This window comes from Nicotiana tabacum, chromosome 16 (assembly GCF_000715075.1).
Source record: "Nicotiana tabacum cultivar K326 chromosome 16, ASM71507v2, whole genome shotgun sequence".
NCBI lineage: Eukaryota > Viridiplantae > Streptophyta > Magnoliopsida > Solanales > Solanaceae > Nicotiana > Nicotiana tabacum.
The window spans coordinates 7136425-7159182 of record NC_134095.1 but is presented as its reverse complement, the minus strand read 5'-3'; the positions used below and the strand labels follow the sequence as shown (position 1 = coordinate 7159182).

The 22758-nt window shown below is 37.8% G+C and overlaps 3 protein-coding genes across 3 annotated transcripts; 1 reads left to right on the top strand and 2 right to left on the bottom strand.

Moving 5' to 3' along the window:
* Positions 1 to 10312: 10312 nt before the first annotated feature.
* Positions 10313 to 10768, bottom strand: LOC142170147 (uncharacterized). Its single transcript, XM_075231972.1, has one exon. The coding sequence runs from the start codon at positions 10766 to 10768 to the stop codon at positions 10313 to 10315; it is 456 nt and encodes a 151-aa protein (XP_075088073.1).
* Positions 10769 to 13711: 2943 nt separating this feature from the next.
* On the top strand, positions 13712 to 16485 carry LOC107790025 (uncharacterized). The gene is made up of 5 exons (XM_016611921.2): positions 13712 to 13869; positions 13945 to 14035; positions 14459 to 14791; positions 15777 to 16117; positions 16196 to 16485. The coding sequence occupies exons 1-5, from the start codon at positions 13792 to 13794 to the stop codon at positions 16412 to 16414; spliced, it is 1062 nt and encodes a 353-aa protein (XP_016467407.1). The 5' UTR covers positions 13712 to 13791; the 3' UTR covers positions 16415 to 16485.
* A 344-nt stretch (positions 16486 to 16829) lies between these two features.
* Positions 16830 to 22285, bottom strand: LOC107790027 (octanoyltransferase LIP2p, chloroplastic). The gene is made up of 5 exons (XM_016611923.2): positions 21638 to 22285; positions 18510 to 18645; positions 18161 to 18425; positions 17644 to 17794; positions 16830 to 17255 (listed from the first exon to the last, which is right to left on the bottom strand). Exons 2-5 carry the CDS (start codon positions 18641 to 18643, stop codon positions 16894 to 16896), a joined length of 912 nt encoding a protein of 303 aa, XP_016467409.1. The 5' UTR covers positions 18644 to 18645; positions 21638 to 22285; the 3' UTR covers positions 16830 to 16893.
* Between the last annotated feature and the right edge of the window lie 473 nt (positions 22286 to 22758).

Below are 22758 nucleotides of genomic sequence, written 5' to 3'. Positions count from 1 at the left end.
GTAACGTATGGCACCGGCGAAGTTGAAAGAGTTGAAGGAGCAGCTTCAGGAACTCCTTGATAAGGGTTTTATTTGGCCTAGTATGTCATCGTGGGGTTCGCGTGTCCTATTTATGAAGAAGAAGGATGGCACTATGAGGATATGTATCGATTATAGGCAGTTGAACAAGTTCACAATCAAGAACAAGTATCCTTTGCCTCGTATCGATGATTTGTTCGACCAGCTTCAGGGAGCGAGGGTGTTCTCTAAGATTGATCTTCGTTCAGGATATCACCCAATTGAAGATCAGGGACTCGGACATTCTTAAGACATCTTTCAGGACCCGATATGGTCATTATGAGTTCCTTGTGATGTCTTTTGGGTTGACCAACACCCCAGCAACGTTCATGTATTTGATGAACAGCGTGTTTTGGCCTTATCTCGACTCGTTCATTATTGTATTCATTGATGATATTCTGGTTTACTCGCGTAGTCAGGAGGAGCACGCGGAGCATTTGAGAGTTGTGTTGCAGAGATTGAGGGAGGAGAAGCTTTATGCAAAGTTCTCCAAATGTGAGTTTTGGCTCAGTTCAGTGGCTTTCTTGGGGCACGTGGTGTCCAGTGAGGGTATTCAGGTTGATTCGAAGAAGATAGAGGTGGTTCAGAGTTGGCCTAGACCGTTCTCAGCTATAGAGATTCACAGCTTTCATGGTTTGGCGGGCTATTACCGTCGGTTCGTTCAGGGATTTTCATCTATTGCATCACCCTTGACCAAATTGACTTAAAAGGGTGCTCCATTCAGGTGGTCGGATGAGTGTGAGGCGAGCTTTTAGAAGCTCAAGACTACCTTGACCACAGCTCCAGTATTAGTGTTGCCATCAGCTTTAGGTTCATATACCGTGTATTGTGATGCTTTGAAAGTTGGTATCGGGTGTGTGTTGATGCAGTAGGGAAGAGTGATTGCTTATGTTCCTCGTCAGTTGAAGCCCCATGAGAATAACTACCATGTTCATGATCTAGAGTTGGCTGTCATTGTTCACGCGTTGAAGATTTGCAGGCATTATTTGTATGGTGTGTCTTATGAGGTGTTTACTGATCATCGTAGCCTCCAGTACTTGTTTAAAATGAAGTATCTCATTTTGAGGCAGCAGAGATGGTTGGAGCTGCTAAAGGACTATGATATCACCATTTTGTATCATCCTGGGAAGGCCAATATAGTGGCCGATGCTTTGAGTAGGAAGGCAGTGAGTATGGGTAGTCTTGCATTTATTCATGTTGGGGAGAGACCTCTTGTCGTTGATGTTCAGGCCTTGGCCAATCGGTTTGTGAGGTTGGATATTTCGGAGCCCAGTCGGGTATTAGCTTGTGTGATTTCTTGGTCTTCCTTATTTGATCGTACCAGAGAGCGCCAATATGATGATCCTCATTTGCTTGTCCTTAAGGACAGGGTTCAGCACGACGATGCTAGAGATGTCACTATTGGTGATGATAGAGTTTTGAGGATGCAGGGCCGGATATGTGTGCCTAATGTAGAAGGGTTTTAGGAGTTGATTCTAGAGGAGGCCCATAGCTCGCGGTATTCCATGCATTCAGGTGCCGCGAAGATGTACCAGGATTTGAGACAACATTACTAGTGGAGAAGAATGGAGAAGGATATTATGGGATTTGTAGCTTGGTGTCTCAATTGTCAGCAGGTGAAATACGAGCATCAAAGGCCGGGTGGCTTGCTTTAGCAAATAGATATTCCAGAGTGGAAGTGAAAGCGGATCACCGTGGATTTTGTCGTTGGACTCCCACGGACTCTAAAGAAGTTCGATGTTATTTGGGTGATTGTGGATCGGCTGACCAAGTCTGTGCACTTCATTCCTGCGTGAACTACCTATTCTTCAGAGCGGTTGGCAGAGATCTATATCCGAGAGATTTTTCGCTTGCATGGTGTCCTAGTTTCCATCATTTCAGATAGGGGTACTCAGTTTACTTCACAGTTTTGGAGAGCCATGCAGAGAGAGCTAGGTACTCAGGTTGAGTTGAGCACAGCTTTTCACCCTCAGATGGACGGGCAGTCTGAGCACACTATTCAGATATTGGAGGACATGTTGCATGCTTGTGTCATTGATTTTTGGGGTTCATGGGATCAGTTTCTACCGCTCGTAGAGTTTGCCTACAACAACAATTATCAGTCGAGCATTCAGATGTCTCCATATGAGGCTTTATATGGGAGACGATGTAAATCTCCAGTTGGTTGGTTTGAGCTCGACGAGGCTAGGCTTTTGGATACAAACTTGGTGAAAGATGTTTGGACAAGGTGAAGGTGATTCAGGAGCGGCTTCGTACAGTGCAGTCGAGACAAAAGAGTTATGCTGACAGGAAGGTTCGTGATGTGTCCTACATGGTTGGGGAGAAGGTTCCACTGAAGGTTTCGCCCATGAAGGGTGTTATGAGATTTGGGAAGAAGGGTAAATTGAGTCCTCAGTTCATTGGGCCTTTTGAGGTGCTTCAGAGGATTGGGAAGGTGGCTTATGAGCTTGTCTTGCCACCCAGCTTATCGAGTGTGCATCCAGTATTTCATGTATCTATGCTCCAAAAGTATATTGACGATCCGTCTCATATTTTGGATTTCAGCACGGTTCAGTGGACAGTGATTTGACTTATGATGTGGAGCCAGTGGCTATTTTGGAGTGTCAGGTTCGAAAGTTGAGGTTAAAAGATATAGCTTCAGTAAAAGTGCAGTGGAGCGGTAGGCCAATGGAGGATGCCACTTGGGAGATCGAGCGAGAGATGCAGAGCAGATATCCTCACCTATTTAAGGCTTCAAGTATATTTCTTGACTCGTTCGAGGACAAACATTTGTTTAAGAGGGGGAGGATGTAACGACCCAGCTGGTCATTTCATGAGTTACCACTCTGTTTCCCCCATTTTTGCGTCTTTATGTGTTGTCCACCTATATTTCATCGCATCATGCTGGTTAGGTTGGGTTCTGAGTGTTTTTGTAGAGAAATGAGACACTTAGTCTCTTAAGTTGGCCATTTATTTGGAAAAGTCAACTGAAGTTGACTTGTGAGTAAACGATCTCGGAATTTGGTTTTTATGATTTGGATAGCTTTGTGAGGTGATTTGGGACTTAGGAGCGTATTCCAAATGTAATTTGGAGGTTCGTGGTAGATTTAGGCTTGAATTGGCAAAATTAGAATTTTGGCACTTTTTGGTTGGTAGTGGAAATTTTGATATCAGGGTCGGAATGGAATTCTGAAAATTGGAGTAGGTCCATGGTGTCATTTTTGACGTGTGTGCAAAATTTCAGGTCATTCGGAGGTGGTTTGATAGACATGTTGATCGTTTGTGGAATTTGGAAGTTTTTGGAATCCTTAGGCTTGAATCCGAGGGTGTTTTGGTGTTTCGACATTGTTTTTAGTGTTCCGAAGATTGTATAAGTTTGAATAGTGGTATATGACTTGTTCGTACTTTTAGTTGAGGTCCCGGGGGCCTTGGGATGATTTCGGATGGTTATCGGGAAGTTTGGGAGTTAGAGTTTGCAGCTAAAGTAGTTGAGGTTCTGTCATAACCGCACCTACGGTTAGGGGACCGCAGGTGCAACGATCGCAGAAGTGAGAATCAACCACATATGCGGCCACAAGTGAATAAGGCAAAAATTGCAGATGCGGAGAAATGAACGCACCTACATGACCGCAGGTGCGGGTATTGCGTCGCATGTGCGGTCAGGGAATTTAAATGAAAAGTTGCAGAAGCGGCCGGATAGTCACAGAAGCGATCCCGCAAGTGCGGGAAATGGACCGTGGATGCGGTATCGCTGGGCAGAAGGTATAAAAAGGCCCCCTTCGCGAATTTTGGTAAGTTTTACAATTTTTGAAGATGGGAAGAGAGCTAGGGCAGTGATTTTCCAAGGGAATCGAAGGGTTTCAGTTAGGTAAGCTTCTTAACCATTATTATTTGTGTTTATGGACATTTTTCCATTGTTTAATCATGGTATTAAGTGAAAATTAGGGAAGAAAGTTGGGAGATTAAGGCTTGGAATTAGATGCTTTGATTTAGGGATTTGAGGGGTCGTTTGTGGTCAGATTGTGGTGTATTTGGTATGTATGAACTCGCGAGAGTGTAAGGATTCTAGTTTTATAAATATTATCGGAATCCGAGATGTGGGCCCGGGGGTCGGGTTTGGCTAATTTTGGGATTTTTAAGTTAAATTGATAATTTTCGTATGGGTTTCACTCCTTTAGCTTATAATGATGGTTATATATTGATTTTGGTTAGATTCGTGATATTTGGAGGTCGAATCGAGAGGCAAGAGCGTCGCGGGCTAGAGTTTGGCTTGGCTTGAGGTAAGTAACGCTTCCAAACTTGGTTCTTAGGGTTCGAAACCCTGAACTATGTGATTTATGATTACTATTGAGGTGACGCAAATGCCAAGTGACGGGCATGTGGGCGTGCACCATGAGAATTGCGGCTGGGTCATTCCATGGCACCACTTAGTGACTCTTTCATGCTAATATCTATGTTGAAATTATGTGATTAGTTTAATGAGCTGCAAATCATGCTAATTATCATGTCAAGGCTTCACACCAACACTATTAAGACCCAAGAGGCCGTTTCTATCTATCATGTCATTTGCTTCATTTATATTCTGTACTCAGTCCCGTTCATGCATATTATATCATGCCTCAGTCTCGATTATTGCTATTGAAATATCATATCATTGTTCGGGCTAGTATCATGACATTTTTGAGCCCGTGTATGTGAGACTAGAGAGTAATAACTGAGTGAGTCCGAGAGCCTGATATTAAGTGACAGTATGGGATCGGGTTGCACGCCGCAGCGAGATATTGATCATGTCTTTGTTGGCTTGATATAGCGCTTGGGCTAAGAGAAGTCCCTCTGGAGTCTTTACACTCCCAGTGAGTGCAGTTGATGGTATTGAGGGATGGATCTTCCCTGGACATGGATCTTGTCTGAAGTATTGATACCTGGAGATAGATCTTCTCCACAGGGCTGGATTGGCCTTCCTCGGTACTGGATGACTGCAGTAAGTGTTGTGTATATATTCCGGGATGGATCTTCCCTAGGCCGGATGGCCATATACATTACAGAGTGGTTGAGCACTTGTGAGTGGAGGTACACATAACATTTAATCATGTTATCTGTGCATTAGTACTTAGAGGTTTCTAAGCTTTACACTCTGTACTGTTCATATTGTATTTAGTTATTGCTGAGAATTTACTTGAAATGCAAGCATGTCTACTTTTCTATACAGTTAAATGTTGCTACCTGTTAAGGTTTGGTTTGTCACCACCGTCAGTCCATAGTTTGGACTTGTTACTTACTGAGTTGGTATACTCACGTTACCCTCTACACCTCTGTGTGCAGATCCAGGTATCTCGGGGCACGATAGTGGTTGTTGATCATACCAGTTGGAGACTCTTCTTTGGAGATTGTGAGGTAGCTGCCTGGCACCGCAGTTCCGCCTTCTCCTTCCTTATCTTCCTTGTAGTACTTTTTATTGGATATTCTCAGACCATGTAATCTTGTTTATTTCGAACAGTTGTAGTATTTTGCTCATGAATTAGTGACACCCGAGGTCGGGCTTGTATTTCTTTCCGCTGGTTTTGATTTTTACTTTTATCTTATGGGGTGTCTGTTAAAGATATGAGTTTTTCTTAAGTTTTTAATTGAAAAATGGAGTATCTGGAAATAAGTGGCTGGCCTAGTTTCACGATAGGCGTCATCACTATCGGGTCAGTTTTTGGGTCATGACATATATAATTATATAAAGTTCTAGTTCTGATATTGCATTCCCTGAATATCCCTGCAATGAACCAAACAAACTCCTAATATTATTTTATGATAAAACTCACACACGCACATATATGAATTAGGAAGAGGAAATTGAGCTCACGACTTCTTCTTTCATTTCAGTAAAGAGAAGAATGAATTATACCTCTGTTCTATACACTACACTGTATATATACGCATATCTAACCACTAACTAACATCTGACAGCTAACCCCACGTGTAGGTAGTTATTAACTTCTAATACTTACAGATACACCCACTAATATAAGTAAATTACATTCACTACCCTGGGCTCATATCACTAGTCTCATTACTCCCCCTCAAGCTGGAGGATGCAAAGATATTAAGCAGTCCCCGCTTGGAAACCAAGTATTCATGTTGTGGTCTGCCAAGTCTTTTGTTAGAATATTCGCTTGTTGCTCTCTTGATTGCACATGTCTTGGTGCTACACTCCCATTCTGTACCTTCTACCTTATGAAGTGGCAATTGATTTCTTTATGCTTTATTTTTTCGTGGTAAACAGGATTTCCAGCAATCTGATTTACTGCTTTTGATAGCAATGTCATAGGAAAATTCAATTGGACACCAAGTTCTGAGTATAGTCTGATTAGCCAAATAACCTCTGATACTACAGAATCCATGCGCATATACTTAGCTTCTGTTGAACTTTTAGAGACTGTTGTATGCTTTTTTTATTTCCAGGATATCAATGAATTCCCAAACTTTACCAAGTACCATGTCAATGATCTTCTGGTTTTGGGGCATGAAGCCAAATCAGCATCGCAGTAGGAATTGAGCTGAGTTGATGGCTTGCTTGACAATAAGACACCCATTTCTAGTTCTTTTTTTTATACCACACTATTCTTAATGCTACCTCCGTGTGAGATCTCTTTGTCTATTGAAAGAACTAACTCAAGGTTTGTATAGCGAAGTTTATGTCTGGCCTTGTCATGGGGAGGTATAGTAGTTTGCCTATCAATCTCTAATATGATGCAATATCTTCTAAGAGTTCATCTCCCCATTTTTCCACATGATTGTCATATTCCTTGCTAGTTAACTTCAGATTGTACTCTATAGGAGTCCATGCTAGTCTGGCACCTCCTAAACCTAATTCTGATATAAGCTGCAAAGCATACTTTCTTTGATTCATAAGAATTTCCTTGTTGGATCTTGCAAAATCTATTCCTAGGAAGAACTTCAATTCTCTTAGATCTTTTATCTTGAATGTTTGCTGCAGAATGCCTTTTGTCTCCAAGATCAAGCCTTTGCCATTGCCTGTGATCAGTAGATCATCAACATAGACAAGAACCACTGCTATCTTCTGTCCAATCTTCCTTATCAGTAGAGAATAATCTAGTTGACTTTGTACAAATCCTGATTGTACTAATGCTTCCACAAGCTTCATATTCCACTGCATTGATGCTTGTTTTAGTCCATAAAGGGACTTAATAAGCTTGCATACCATGATTGACTATCCTTTGCTGGCAAAACCTTAAGGAATCTGCATATACACTTCATCATAAAAGGTCTCCCTGTAGGAAGGCATTGTTCACATCTATATGATGAATGAGCCAGCCTTGAACTACTGCAATAAAGAGAACCACTCTCACTATGACCATCTTGACAACAGGAGAAAAAGTCTCCTGATAGTCAAGACCCTCCTTCTGATTATTCCCTTTAGTCACCAGCCTTGCCTTGTACTTTTCTATTATTCCATTTTCTTTGTATTTTATTTTGTAAATCTAATTGCATCCTATTACCTTCTTGTTTGGTGGAAGAGACATAATAATCCAAGTCTTGTTCTCCTCCGGAGAAGACAGATTAGCTTTTATTGCATCAATCAACTTGGGATACTGTGATGCCTCATGGAAAGAAGTAGGATCAACACTTGTTGAGTAGGCTGCTATGTGTGCCTTTTATTTGGGTGAGAGACATTCATAGCTCAGGTAGTTGTCTAGTGAGTAAACACATGAACTAGAAGCTTTTGTAGCTACATAGTCCTTTAGCCAAAGTGGTGGAGCCTTATCCTTAGAAGACCTTCTCAGAGAAGTATCTGAATTTTGGGCATTGTGAGTTGGGTAAGGTTGTGCAACTTTAACTTCAGCTTCATGATTTATGTCTCCATCTACAATCTCAGCTGTAGAATCAACATGTTCAGTTGTTTCTCTAATAGCAGGTTTTGCATATGGCATGTCAGCCATGTCATCTTCTTAGTAGAGAGTTGTTGATTCTTTATTAATGTCACTGTCATAGTATGCAACTTCCTGAATACTATGTGATTTTGAGCCGCATCTGGTTCAATAATTCCATTCCCTTCACTAGTATCAGGTGCACCATTCTGAGAAGCAATTGCTTAGTGACTTCTTCATCATGTGGCCATTGACTAGGAACAAACAAGGGAGTTCTGTCAATGCCAATAGATTTAAAGGGAAAAATACTCTCTAAAGGTGACATTCTTGCTAACAAAGAAAGTTTTGTTAGTCAGATCAAATAACAGGTACCCATTCTGAACGGCTCAATACCTCATCATGGCACATGCCAGTGCTTTGGGTTGAAATTTGTCTCCTACAACTGATGGAACAGCATAACATAGACATCCTGGAACTCTTATGTGATCCATTGAGGGGCTTCTTTTGTGAAACACCTAAAAAGCTGACTTCCCTGCAAGCACTGGGGTTGGCATCCTGTTAATGAAGTAGGTTGTCATCAATACACACTTACCTTAAAAGTTAGGAGGGATATATCCCCTAAACCTTACTGCTCTAGCCACTTCCAGTAAATGTGTGTGTCTCCTTTCTACTGTGCCATTATGTTATGGTGTATATGGACATGATCTTTGATATATGATCCCAAGACTACTAAATAATCTAGAATATTTAGAATTAATGAATTCTGTTCCATTGTCAATTCTTATCCTCTTTACCTTATTTTTTATTCGATTATGTGCCATTAGCAGAAAGTTTTTGATTACTACTATCACATCTGACTTTAGTTTCAACAAGTAAATCCAGGTCACTCTTGAGAGATCATCAATTATTGTTAAGAAGTATTTATTACCATCATAGGTATGTACTCTAAATGGTCCCCAAACATCCATATGTAGCAACTCAAACACACCTTTTGCTCTAGTATTACTAATAGGAAATGGTAACTTTGCTTGTTTTACCAAAAGGCATATATCACAATTATTTACTATATTTCTACATTCTTCTTCACTAATGGATAGTAGTTTTCTCATGACTCTTGCAAAGGGATGCCCCTTCCTCCTATGCTAAAGCTGCAATGTGTGTTGGTACAATCTAGCAATCAATGAGTGTGTGGGCTTATTTTCTTGTCTCTTATTAGATCTACGGAAAAGGGTCAAAACTGTCCCTGGACTATTGGAGTTGGTACAATAATACCCTTCGTTCACCTATTTTGCAAAAATTACCCTCATCGTTATCTTTTCGGGTCAAGACTGCCCTTACGACTAACAACCATGTTAGGTAAAAATAACTTAATTAATTTCCACATGTCATCGTCCAATTGCCCTTACGAAAAAGGTTTGACCCTTTTTCGTTATTTTAATTTAGGTGAATTTTAAGTTAGGTCAATGGGACGATGACACATGGAAATTAATTAAAGTTTTTTTTCTACCTAACATGGTTGTTAATCGTAAGGGCAGTCTTGAGCCGAAAAGATAACTGTGAGGGTAATTTTGGCAAAATAGGTGGATGGGAGGTATTATTGTACCAACTCCAATAGTCTAGGGGCATGTTTGGCCCTTTTCCGTTAGATATATAGTAGTTAGTAGGTAGAGTCCATCATCTTTTCTACCAATCCCCTTCACTTTTCCAGTGTAGAGGTCCTGGAACACACAAAATCTAGGAAAGAAGGCAATCATACATTTAACTTCCCTTGTCAATTTAGAGACTGACAACAAGTTGTACTTGAAATCGGGATATACAACACATTTTTTACTTCCTGGTTTTCTCTTATTCTGCAATTGCCAATGTGTGATACTGCTACCTTGGTTCCATTAGGCAAATTTACTATTTTGCTATTGTTTTTCATCACTTCCATTGTATCTGATAATAGGTTATAAATGGAGGTCATATGATTTGTTTTTTTAGTGCCTATAATACAATTGTGAGACTTAGTTGTATCACTTACCAAGCAAGCACTGCAATAGGACATACCTGCCATATTGGTTGAGGTGTCTGGCACTCCTTTTTTATTCAGCATTTTCAAGATCTGGTTGAATTATTCCTGAGTAAACACTAGTGTTATGCCAAAGTTTGATGATGTAGTGGCCCTATCATTGAATTGAGTTGCATTCTTGTTTCCCTGGTGCTGTGGTTGAGCATCTTCAAGACTTCAACTGATGCAGGATTAAGAGAGTTGAATCCCCTTTTCTTTTTTTATGCTTGAAGTCTGTTGGATAGAATTTTGCAGCAGTTTTCTCGAGTGTGCCCTTTCATTTTGCAAAAATCACAATATAGATTATAGCCTCTTTTAGGTGTAAATGGAGAACCACCTCTAATTGTCATTAAGGCAGTTGTATCACGTCCCCAGTCATGTCTGAATGATTTGTCATGGCTATTTGACTCTTAAGCTCCATTAACATTGAGTAAGCTTTGTTCATAGAAGAAACTGGTACCATCATCAATATATGACTGCGAGCTTGTTTATATGGCTCGTTCAAGCCCATTAGGAACTGCAATAGCTTCAATCTCTCCATAAATGCTATTGACTTATTCGATTTTGCACAATTGCAGCCCGGTGCTGGTGTTAAGCTATCAAACTCTGCCCATAACAATCGTAATTTTGAGAAATATGCGGATATTGATGCAGTACCTTGATATTCAGTTGCAATCTCTTTGTGAATTTGAAAAATCCTTGAACAATCAATTTTTTCAAAGCGTTCCTTTAGATCATTCCAGACAGTCGTTGCATTTGACGAGTAAACGATTCCACTGAGCAGCTCCAGTGACACACAATTCATTATCCATGATAATACAATTGCATTGCACCTCTACCAAGGATCTACGAGATTTATACCGTAATTTTTCCGTTTGTATGTGCCGTCAATAAACCCTAGCTTGTTTCGACCTAGGATCGCAATTCGCATTGCTCGGCTCCAGACAGAATAGTTCTCCGGTCCTCGTAGTTGTAAGGAGATTAATACTGGTCCAGAGTTATCATTTGCATTCAAAAACAGAGGACGGTTGTGATTGACTTTTCGCGGCAGTTCATTGTCAATTTCCGCCATCGATGCTATCTTCAGTGAGCTTCTGAAGTAAAATTCGAAGATCGAAATGGAGAGACTACACTAATGGTCGTGTGGCTCTGATACCATGATGAAACTCACACACGCACACAGATGAATTAGGAAGAGAAAATTGAGCTCAGAGCTTCCTCTTTCATTCAGTAAAGAGAAGAATAAATTACACCTCTGTTCTATACACTACACTGTATATATACACATATCTAACCAGCAACTAACATCTGACAGCTAACCCACGTGTAGGTAGTTGCTAACTTCTAATACTTACAGATACACCTACTAACCTAAGTAAATTACATTAATTACCCTGGGCTCATATTACTAGTCTCATTAATTTAAGAATTTGATATGCCCGAAATTTTAGGTAGCATTCCTTAAAATTCATTTTTATGTTACATTTCATACTTGATGTCAAACTTGTGGAAGAATTTTACTTTATTATCCTCCCAAAAACTTATACTTAGTAGCAAGTTTAACAATAAGGGAGGAAGGATTGACATAGCCGTCTAAAAGATTTATTTTTACAAAAAAATATATTCACTATAGTATTACTTAGCATAACTTTTAATTTTAAATGATTTACAACGCCATCATTCACTAGTCTTCTTTCACCGGAACTATTCAATAGCACGTCAACAACAACAATAAGAAATATAGTATACTTTTACAAGTAAGGTCTGTGGAGAATAGTGTGTACGCAGACCTTACCTTTATCTTGAAAAGGTAGAAATGTTATTTCCAATATATCATCAGCTCAAGAAAAGATGAAAAAAAAAAGATTTCAATAGACACATCGAGACGAACAAAAGCATAGGCAACACTCATGATTTTAAAGGAAAGACCAAACAATAAAGGCATGTTTGGAAAGCCACCCTTTAATTGAATTTAGGGTGTAATTACACAGTTTTAACATGTTTGTCCGATCAAGTAATTACTTAGTCAGCATGTAATTAGGTGTAACTGGGGGGTGTAATTACACTCTGTAATTCTCAAGGGGAGCTGAGAATTGCTAGTAATTACATGATGTAATTCCCAGGTTATTTTTTTTTTTGAAATTCTTTTTTTCTTTTTAATTTACTTTTTATTTATATTATTTTTTTACTTTTAATTTTTTTAAAACTTTTAAAATTCTTTTTTTTTCAAATATATATTTTTTACATTTTTTATTTTTTATTTTCTTATTTCCTAACATTTACTTTACGCGTTTCTACATAATTTCTCATAATTTATTTCTTTATTACTTATTTTCTTTGTTTTAAATACACTTAGCTATGTTATTATTCTAAGTTCTCTAAAACATTATACCTCGTAATCTTAGAAAAAATAAGTCACTTGACTTATAATGAGTAATGTTATTAGAGTTGAACTTTGTTATGATGAGGTTATATGCAAACTTAAATATGTTAAAAGGATAGATTACTTTTTTAATATTTAAATAATATTCTTATTTTTCAATCTTTATTTTTTGTGATTCCATGTAGTTGCTTATATTTTTTTTCTTTTTTATTTAGCACAATTGTGCTATTATTCTTTTCTTTTTTTGAAATTCATCCTCCTAATATTAAAAAGAAAGAATCTTTAATAAAGTTAGCATATAATGAGTGATGTCATTAAGTAGAATCTCATTGTTAAATGAGGTTATAAACTTATGTTTTTCTTTTCTTTTGAATTATATTTACTTAAATTATGTTGAAACTTAGTTTAAGTTATGTTGTAATTTTACATAAGAGTATTACATTAATTTATTTTTTTTGAATTTATGTTATATTTTTTATCCAATTTTATTTGCTTTAGTAGTATTCACTTATTATCTAAGATTGCATGCCATTCATTTTTCAATTAGAATTGATATATTATTTTTACATAAAATATATGATTAATATTATGGCATTATATTTATAAATATTAATCTTTTTATCAGGCATGCAGTCCATGATGTTATTACAAAATATGTACTTTTAGTTTTTATTATTCATTAAAGTAAAATTTTATTAATTTTGAAAAATATATATCAAATACTTTTACAATATTAGTTACAAATATGTGATTATTACTTAATATATTTTCAAGAATCAATATCTATCTTAAATGTCAAAATTAATATTATTTATAAAGGTATATATTTGTTAAATTTTAACTTTTAATTTTTGATAATTAACTTTATATATATAATTTAATTTAACTATGTAATTATACTTGTAATTACACTGTAATTATATTATGACACAAACAGGTTGTCGTAATTATAACATTGTAATCACTATCCTAGTAATCAGGGGCGGAGCTAGAGTAGATTTGGTTCAAACTCTGTATTTGTTTTAAAAAATTCATTGAATATATCTAAATTAATTTAACCTAGTAGCTTAAAACAATTAGAATTACGAACTCATAAACTTGAAATTCTGGCTCCACCTCTGCTAGTAATTACACCAATTCTAATTATGTAATGGTTTTCCAAACAGATCCTAAAGTAAAATTGGGACATTGAGTTCCCAAATAAGTAGTAATAATAAATTCATATATATTGAAAAAAGGGAGTAGCTTTTAGCTGGTGGACTCGGATGTTCAAATACGTTAATATGGGATAAGGTGTCCGTAATATTGCAAACTGCATGAGGCCATGTGTCATTATAGTAAACATACGGAGAGATTTGTAAATTAATACTTGGAATTTAAAAGAAAAAAAGAAAGGAGCTCAAATGGGGTTTAGGGTTTACTACTATCCTTAAAAAAAACAAAATATGAACCTGCAATCTGCTTGTTCTTTGCTTCAACATGAAGCTTCAATCCCCAAATGTTCTCAATTCCAGTTTCACAATGTAAGTATTTTTTTTTTGTTTTTAGCCCATAGCTATCTGTATATACACTTGTAAAATTTTGTTAATTCTATTTAGGTTTCTGTGTCATCTCTGGTGCGGAAGAACAATGGCAGAAGCTATGTTCGATTGGAGAAAACAAACCCTTTTGCTCAAAACGGTTTGAAATGTAAATTTCCTTCTTTTTTTCAATTTCCTCTGCTGGGTTTTATTTTATTGCTTTAAAGATATATTTTGGGTTGAAATGTAAATTTTCTCGTTTTCTTCGCAATTTCCTCTGTTGAATGCCTATTATTGACTTAAATATAGTATTTTGGGTTGAAATGTAAATTTCCTTGCTTCCTTTCAGTTTCTCTTTTGGGTTTTATTTTGTTCCTATAAAGATAATATTGTGGGTTGAAATGTAAATTTTCTTGTTTCTTTGAAATTTTCCTCTGTTGGAGTGTCTATATTGCTTTAAAGATACTATTGTGCGTAGTTGGAATGCAAAGTTCCTTTCTCTCTTTGTAATTTCCTCTTTTATGTACCTCTATATTGCCTCGAAATATAGTATTTTTTGCTCTGCTTCAATATGGTCTATTTGTTACTACAGTTATTCCATCACTGAAGAAGGGGTTGATAGTGTATGCCTCTAATTCTAGTCCTCCGGAGAAGTTAAATTATGATGGCAGGGAAAGTAGGAGTGTAAGTCTAATCGCCAGTAATGGGTCTGAACCATTTCGGGGTAAATCAGGTTCTGTTTCATTCCACGGACTTACTCACCAACTAATTGAAGAAAGTAAGTTGGTGTCAGCCCCTTTTGAGGAAAAAAGAAGCTCCTTTCTCTGGGTTATTGCTCCTATTGCGTTGATCTCTTCTTTAGTGCTTCCTCGGTTCTTCATTGCTGTTGCCATTGATGACTTAATCAAGAATGTGACCTTTGCAGGTATGCCAAAAGTTTAGTTAATACTTGGTTGTTACTTTATATGTGCTGATTTCTGTAAACATTGACTGGATATGCAAATTCTTGGAATGGTGCTGACTAATCTAGTGATTGGATATAGAAATTTGTGGAAATGATGTTAAAAAATTATCAGCTTTGAATGTTTTGATGTGTATAGTGAGGGCTAATTTAGTCAATTTTTATAACATAATTTAGGAATATCTCCCTTTTGGATTAAACAAACAATTTATTTTAGTTTGTTAATGAACAAAGAAGTGGGACCATGCTATTTTCTTAAGCTTGAATGTTGTGGTTATCTAGCTGATATAAGTTCCTATGGGAGGTACTCCGATCATGAACTGTCTGTCTCTTTTGGGATAAAGCATATAAGTTCCTATGGTTTGTTAGCAATCATCTATTCTATTCATTCATGGAGAGTAGAAGCTACTAGCTCAGACAATTAAAATGGTTAATTAGATACATCCCCACTAGATGTAATTAGCAGTATGCTCTAAGCTGATGGAAAACAAGATTTAAGTGTCTCAGAAGATTCCTCTGCTTTTATGTTTATGATTGTTGTATCAGCTGCATGTAGTAAAAATACCCAACTTTGAATTGTAGGTTGAAGTGTTACTTTGGGCTAGCTGATTACGTTCTGGTAGTTATGATAGTTTTAATAGGCAAGCTCGGTTGATGTGTAGCTTGCTTGTTTAAGCTGTTAAGCAACAACATTATGATATCTTGAATACTGATTTTATGGTCAGTTTTCTTCCACCTAAAAGCATCTTCCTGGTCGAAGAGTCGTATCATGTAATAGGATCTCTTCCTATTTTACCATTACTAGAAGGTAGCATGTTATCAGATTTACAGAACTGAGATTTTCCAAATTGTATGAGCCATGAGATTGTGAACATAGTTAGATGAACACGATTAGCTGCACCTGCTTTTATACATGTCAAAATTTAATGAAATCTACATGTCTTTGCAGAAATTGTGTCTTCATTTTTCTCTGAGGTCATGTTTTATATTGGCCTTGCGACATACCTTCGGGTCACTGACCACGTTCAGAAGCCATATCTACAATTCAGTGCAAAGAGATGGAGCCTTATTACTGGGCTGAAGGGATATATAACATCTGCTTTCTTTGTAATGGGGTTTAAGATTTTTGCCCCCCTCTTTGCTCTTTATGTTACCTGGCCTTCACTTGGCTTGCCAGGCTTGGTTGCAGTGGCTCCTTTTCTGCTTGGCTGTTTAGTACAATATTTATTCGAGAGATTTCTTGACAGACATGGATCATCTTCTTGGCCCGTGGTGCCAATTATTTTTGAGGTATGTATACTGCTACATTTTCTTTTTCTTTCGGGTGTGAAAGTAGAATGGAGAATTGAGGATTTCGAATATTTGCAGGTTTACAGAATATATCAGTTGACAAGATCCGTGCATTTTGTGGAGAAGCTGATGTTTGCCATGAGCGGAGCTCCTGTCACCCCGGAGTTGTTTGACAGAAATGGTGCATTGATTGCTTTGATAGTGACTTTCCAAGTCTTGGGAATAACTTGCTTATGGTCGTTGCTTACATTTCTTCAAAGGCTCTTTCCTTCCAGACCTGTTTCTGAAAACTACTAATCTTTGTAGATGAAGTTGTTCATCCTTTTCTTTTTTGTTTTATAGAAACTTTGGGTTGCATTAGCTTCAAATTATCTGATGCAGTATTTCGGTCCTGATACCGCTTCTTTTTTTAGCTACTTAACCAGAGAGGAAGGAAACCATAACGTAGCTCCCGACCACATAGAAAGGGAGCCACAGAACAAATGTCCAAATGTACAACGAAAGAATCTTTACACCTTGTTAATTAGTTTTTTACTTATCCAAAAAGGAAGAAGATAAGTTTGTTTCAGGAATAATTGAGTTTGATGGTAATACACTCTTAACCAGTGCCATACATGTTCGACACAGCAAAAGCATACTACTCCGTATCCATATTAAAGTATCAATTGCAGAATTGCAATGCTCATAATTTAGATCAATCAGACCAAATCACTTGAAAAGAAAAAATTGCATCAAATCTGATAATTCTTTGTAAAATTTCATGACTAATTCACCCTTCAAGAATAAGTCATATCCTTAATCAAGCCAGGAGAAGGGCTTTCTCTAAAAGAAGTTAAAACAGGTATAGGTTTACCATGGATATCAACTTGGAAAACTTCAGAAAACTCCTTAACTAAAGATCTATGAGCAATATCAATAAGTTGGAAATCATCAGTGTCTTGATGGTTTTCTGTACCACAGCCATTAGAGACTGAGAACTCCTTCAGTAATCCCTTTATGCTTCCAACTTGACGATCACGGATCCCACATGGAACTATCTGCTGAAAGGGAGCCAGATCTGCGGTGACATTCAGCGCTAGGCCATGATACGTGACCCATTGAGATACTCTGATACCAATTGCAGCTAATTTGCGACCCTCTGAAAGAAGCCAGTGTTAGACCAGTATTTCATGCCTCCCTTCAGAATTAAGAGACGTAATAATAACAATACAGAAAACTTGAGGGATAAAAAAATGAAGAAAAGGTTCGTATGCGAGGTGTGTGGAAGGGGAGAAACAACAATGTAATTGAGATGAAATTGCCAGTTCCCATGACTAGGCAACTCCTACGAGAAATTGTTCTAAATCACCAATGTCATTCATATGCCCCAGAGCACATGAGGGACCTTCAATACAAACCATTTTAACTAACTATTTTCACCTAAACCTTTATAACCACAGTATCTTAAAATCTTGTTTAGAAATATCTGATAATACTGTTGCAGACTGATATAGGCCATCCAAATAATATGGAGATTCAGAACTTACCGACCCAAACACCAGTTAAACCGTCAATTCTGGAAGCCTCCATAGAAAATGATGAAGAAAGAACTCGTATAATCACCTCCTCAAGGCTCCTGAGGTACCAATGAAGGTCCATCTTATGATATCGGAGATTGATGATTGGGTACATAACTAGCTACAATTTCAGATAAAAGCATCACATGTCAGAAGTGTAAGAGCTCAAACGAACACATGATTCAAAGTCTTTAAGCACATATGCAAATCCTAAGTAATACATTTCAAAAAGGGGAAACCTAACACCATCTACACATCCCTGCCCCAGCAGTTAAGCAGTGGAGAGTATAACAGCAGTCTTGTCAAAGCCCCATTTCAGCTTACCAACATCTGATTAGAGAACTTAGAATAGAAACTTTGCAAGCCCTTGAATCAATACCATCAAGCATTAAAAACAACCTATTCAGTCAGCTGCAGAGCACACTACGAAAAATGAGGATCATACTGCATCAATACAATTGGGGAAGTAGGCGCAAGTGAAATGTACCTGACCAGGGCCATGGTAAGTCACTTCACCACCACGTTCTGTTCGATACAATTCAAAAGGAGCATTCTTTATGTCAAAATGTAGATTCTCCTCAGAACTACCAGTACCCAACGTATAAACCGGCTGATGCTGCAATACAATGAGTGTGTCCGCAAGATCCTCATTCCTTTCAATTTGTGCTTTCCTCTTGTCGACAATGGCCTTTTGCCAAGACCACGCATTGGCATATGGAACTAGCTCTTTGTACATATCATAACAATCACAGCTAGCGTCAAGAACAGAGTTAACCTAGTGAAAAGCCTTAGAATTGCACAGAAACTGATCGCCAAATTGTCAAAGAAAATCTTACCATCTTTTGGCTTGACATCTTGTTAAAGTCAGCCTCCTAAAGATGGGTGTACTAGAGTGTTGCTTGCTCTCTGATGGGTTGCACAGTGGCCATGTTGGGGCTGAGCAAAACACTGAACTTGCCAAAACAATCATTTCTGCAAGATATGATTAGAAACAGATGAGCAACGAGTATGTAGAGAACCCCATTTATCTCAAATTGTAAATAACCTTCCCTTTTAACCAAAACACAAATTCAATAAATCAGGGACGAATCCAGAGATTATCTCAAATTGTCCCAAGGCAATGATAGAGGAGCAGATGAGTGCCGTCAAATATAAGAATGCTTCTTTTACTCGAAAGGGTCAAGTGCTCAAATAAGATAAAATATACATTAATTAAATAGATATTAAGAGGCAAGAAGCTCAGCATAACAACACCCTTGAACTTCAAAGTAATAAATCTTCTAATAAAAATCTGCATCAAATATTGAAAAATTTGAAATAAAAGCCTGCAAAACTTTTCTAAAATTTCATATCAGCACATTGAGATACAAGAATCAATTTTTCAAGTTTCGTATTTCAATTCCGTGACGATTGAAAACACGTCTTCTCCTTAGGAAGTGTGACAGAGGGTTGTGCAAGGATTGCAAGGTTATCCCGGGTGAGACCCTCGCGACGCAGCATAGGCTCTTGGTGATGGACGTCGGTATCATGATGAAGAGGAAGAAGAGGACTGCACGAGGACGACAGAGAATCAGGTGGGGCACCTTGACTAAGGATAAAGCTCAGGAGTTGGAAGGGAGGTTATCGGCTGTGAGAGAGAGGAAGAACGTCGACAAAGGATTGTATAAGGGAAGCAGCGAGAGAGGTGTTGGGAGTCTCGACGGGTTACTCTGGCGGGCACAAAAGCGACTGGTGGCGGAATGAACTGGTACAAGGTAAAGTAGAAGCGAAGAAGGGGGCATACCTGAAGTTAATAAGGAGCACAAGCGAGGAAGAGAGGAGAGCGAACAGAGAGAGATATAAGGTAGTTAGGAAGAAGGCGAAGCTGGCGGTCACAGAGGCTAAGACTGCCGCTTTTGATAGTCCGTACCAGGAACTAGGGGCCAAGGCGGGGAGAAGAAATTATTCCGGCTGGCCAAGGCGACAGAGAGGAAGGCTCGGGATTTGGACCAAGTGAGGTGCATCAAAGACGAGGATGGTAGAGTATTGATGGGAGAGGCAGATTCAGTGTTGTTAAAAGTGACTGCTTCCTCGCTTAAAGCGAGAAGCGATGCGAAGCGAGACATCTGGCGCTTCTCTGATCTGAAGCGTATCAGGTACACAAAAAGGATCACTTCCCCTGAAGCGAACAAAGCAACAGAAGCGAGCTCTTCTCTTTATAACTGGGTTGCCAACGTTAATTAATTAAAAAGGCTCTCTTTTTTTAACTTCAAGATCATCAAGGCTGAGTGTGGTTGTCACACCTCTTTTTTCCTGAGGGGATAGGGAGTTTTTCCAATTAAAGTGACTATTCGAAATGGAATTATTTATTTATTTCAGAGTCGTCACTTGGAATAATTTATGGTGTCCCAAGTCACCGGTTTATTTTAAATCCCAAATCGAGGAAATTGACTCTATTTATGGTCTACGAACACAGAAGACCGGGTAAGGAATTCTGTTAACCCGGGAGAAGGTGTGAGGCACTCCAGGATTCCGTGGTTTTAGCACGATCGCTTTAATCATACATGGCTTAATTAAATTGTTTAATTACTCATTTTTAGAACATATGTACATTTACCTTTTTACCGCCTTTAATTATGGCGTTTATGGATTTAATCTTGAAACGGATTACATGTGTGTAAACCCGTTTTATTTGGGGCGCGAAAACCATGTCACACATACGTGTACACGATTTATCACGCTTTATAAATTAAAGATTGTTTGGCCGAAGTTGCGCGGACGCATACCTCGATTTAATTTTTGAAAAATCATAATCATGTCATGCGAACGTGTACATAATTATGATGATAGATTAAATTGTGTCTAAAGCGAACTACAAACATCCATAATTTGTTCAACTCCTAAGTTTGAGATTATTGTAAGGCCTTGTGTTATGGAGATTAATTGTGGTGAAATGGATTAGCTATTGATTCATTAACAAGTTCAAAACCCTGCGACCTGTTAGCAATTGTGCATTCAACACCACTAAAATTTAAATCAACTTTGAAACTAACTGGACAAGTTCGAAGAAACTGACCTTCAAGCTTGCCATCCATATTTTAAGAATTACCCAACAGATACTTACACATCCATCTTATGAGAACAGATGAAAATGAATGCAGAACAAACAAAATAGTTTAACATATCATACTAACTTATTTGAAATCTAAAATCACATCAACAACAACAACAACAACAACAACAACAACCCAGTGTAATCCCACAAGTGGGGTCTGGGGAGGGTAATATGTACGCAGACCTTACCTCTACCCCGAGGGGCAGAGAGGCTGTTTCCAGGAGACCCTCGGCTCAAAGAGGCAACAAGAGACACTATATTAGTACTATCAATAGACTCATAATAAAACAACATAAAATACCATAAAATCCATAACATAACATAAATACCATAAAAACAAAGTAACAGCAATATAAGAGATATAGGAAATACGAGAATATGTAAGGTATTAATACACAGAAGATAAAGTCCATCATCAGTAGTTGATCAATAGCATCCTAAGACTAATTCCTAACTGGCTAGTCTCACTCTAGTGGTAAAAAAGACATCACAATTTCCCCTAACCTACAACCTTAAGCGATAAATCTATGGTATTACAAATGAAACTCTAACAATGATTAATTATCAACAGTAAATGTCAAATTATCCCTTAACATCTAACAACTCGAATATCTAATTTCAACCTGCTGAGAATTTCAAATCTTAACAAAGAAGGAATTCTAAGAACCAGTTTAGCAACTATACATGCTAGATCTAAACATTTGAATATGATTAGAGGATAAACAATTCCGTAGTCTAACAGAGGAGACAATTCAAAACAAGATCATCAATTACACACGATAGATCTATGCAGTTGAGCCGAGTTAAAAGATGAACAAATTTACTTTTCATATGGCATTCAAACGGAGTAACAGGGGTGTGTGCACATACCCGATTAAGCTGAGATAACAAAATTGAGAGCCTAATCCAGCCGGAAACAGCTAGTTCCTCTAGAATTAAGTTCGATGAAGAGAAAACCAAACAGGGGCGAAATTAACGAGTCAAGAATCAGCAGCAGCTCAGCTCAGCGAAATCCCAGCACTTTTACACAAACAGATATCCAGAAACTCCGAGAAATAAATTCGAAAACCAGTAGTAACCAACTTGAGCAATTTCGGACTCCTTTTTTCTTTCCCTTTTTATTGTTTTGTTCTTCAAATCAGAGATTTAGACTTTTCAAATTCCCAGCCCATTTATGTAAGCTCTTGAGTACGTGTGTATCAGGCGAGAGTGAGATATGGGTGCGAGGGTCAGAGATGGCGGCTGGCGGAGATGTGAAAAGATGAGGCGCCGCTACTCTCGTGTTTCCGGTGAGTTCGCCGATGACGGAAGCGACGCAGAAAACGAGAGAGAGGACTGTTGAGGCAACTGAAGGTGTTGAGAGGAGGGAGTTCTGTTGCTGAAGACGGAGGGGTGGCTGTTTTTCGTTGAAGAAGAGAGGAGCTATGGAGCGCCGCTGTTGGTTTTTTTCAAGGAGGAGGGTTGTGATTTTGGTAGGAAGGAATTAAAGGTAAAAATTGCACACACCCATTTTAACTTACGACGTTAATATACGTATATTAAAGCGTTACGCGTGTACCTATATTAATATATTAATGAGTACATAATTTTTTAAAAATTACGTAAATATTATTCGACTATATATTTAATTAATTTTAAATTATATAATAAAAGTTAAAGAAATATTCTTGGAACTGCTGAATGGTGTTCTCATTTAGTTAACTCAATAAATGAAGAAATCTTGGCCGACAAAAGTTTCTAGATAATTTATTGTGATTTATGAGTATGTGTGAGGTCTCATGAAAATTATTGTTATTTTAATGACTTAATACTAAAAACAAAACACAAAAGAGAATAAAAGGTTAGTCTTATAGCTCCAAAAATTAATATTGACAATGTAAAGTCTAAAAAATGAATGTGATTGAATTAATATCTTATAATAAATAATTTAATAAAAAAATAGAGCTAGGCATTGTCATTTGTTGGACTAAATGCAACGAGAAAAATGACAA

Excerpts from the sequence above, each read along its gene's own strand:
- LOC142170147 (XM_075231972.1), bottom strand. The coding sequence starts at position 10,768 with ATGAATTGTGTGTCACTGGAGCTGCTCAGTGGAATCGTTTACTCGTCA.
- LOC107790025 (XM_016611921.2), top strand. The coding sequence starts at position 13,792 with ATGAACCTGCAATCTGCTTGTTCTTTGCTTCAACATGAAGCTTCAATC. Across the intron at positions 13,870-13,944 it reads CTCAATTCCAGTTTCACAAT|GTTTCTGTGTCATCTCTGGT; the intron begins GTAAGTATTTTT and ends AATTCTATTTAG. Across the intron at positions 14,792-15,776 it reads CAAGAATGTGACCTTTGCAG|AAATTGTGTCTTCATTTTTC; the intron begins GTATGCCAAAAG and ends ATGTCTTTGCAG.
- LOC107790027 (XM_016611923.2), bottom strand. The coding sequence starts at position 18,643 with ATGATTGTTTTGGCAAGTTCAGTGTTTTGCTCAGCCCCAACATGGCCA. Across the intron at positions 17,795-18,160 it reads CTTACCATGGCCCTGGTCAG|CTAGTTATGTACCCAATCAT; the intron begins GTACATTTCACT and ends CTGAAATTGTAG. Across the intron at positions 17,256-17,643 it reads TTTAACTGGTGTTTGGGTCG|AGGGTCGCAAATTAGCTGCA; the intron begins GTAAGTTCTGAA and ends GGCTTCTTTCAG.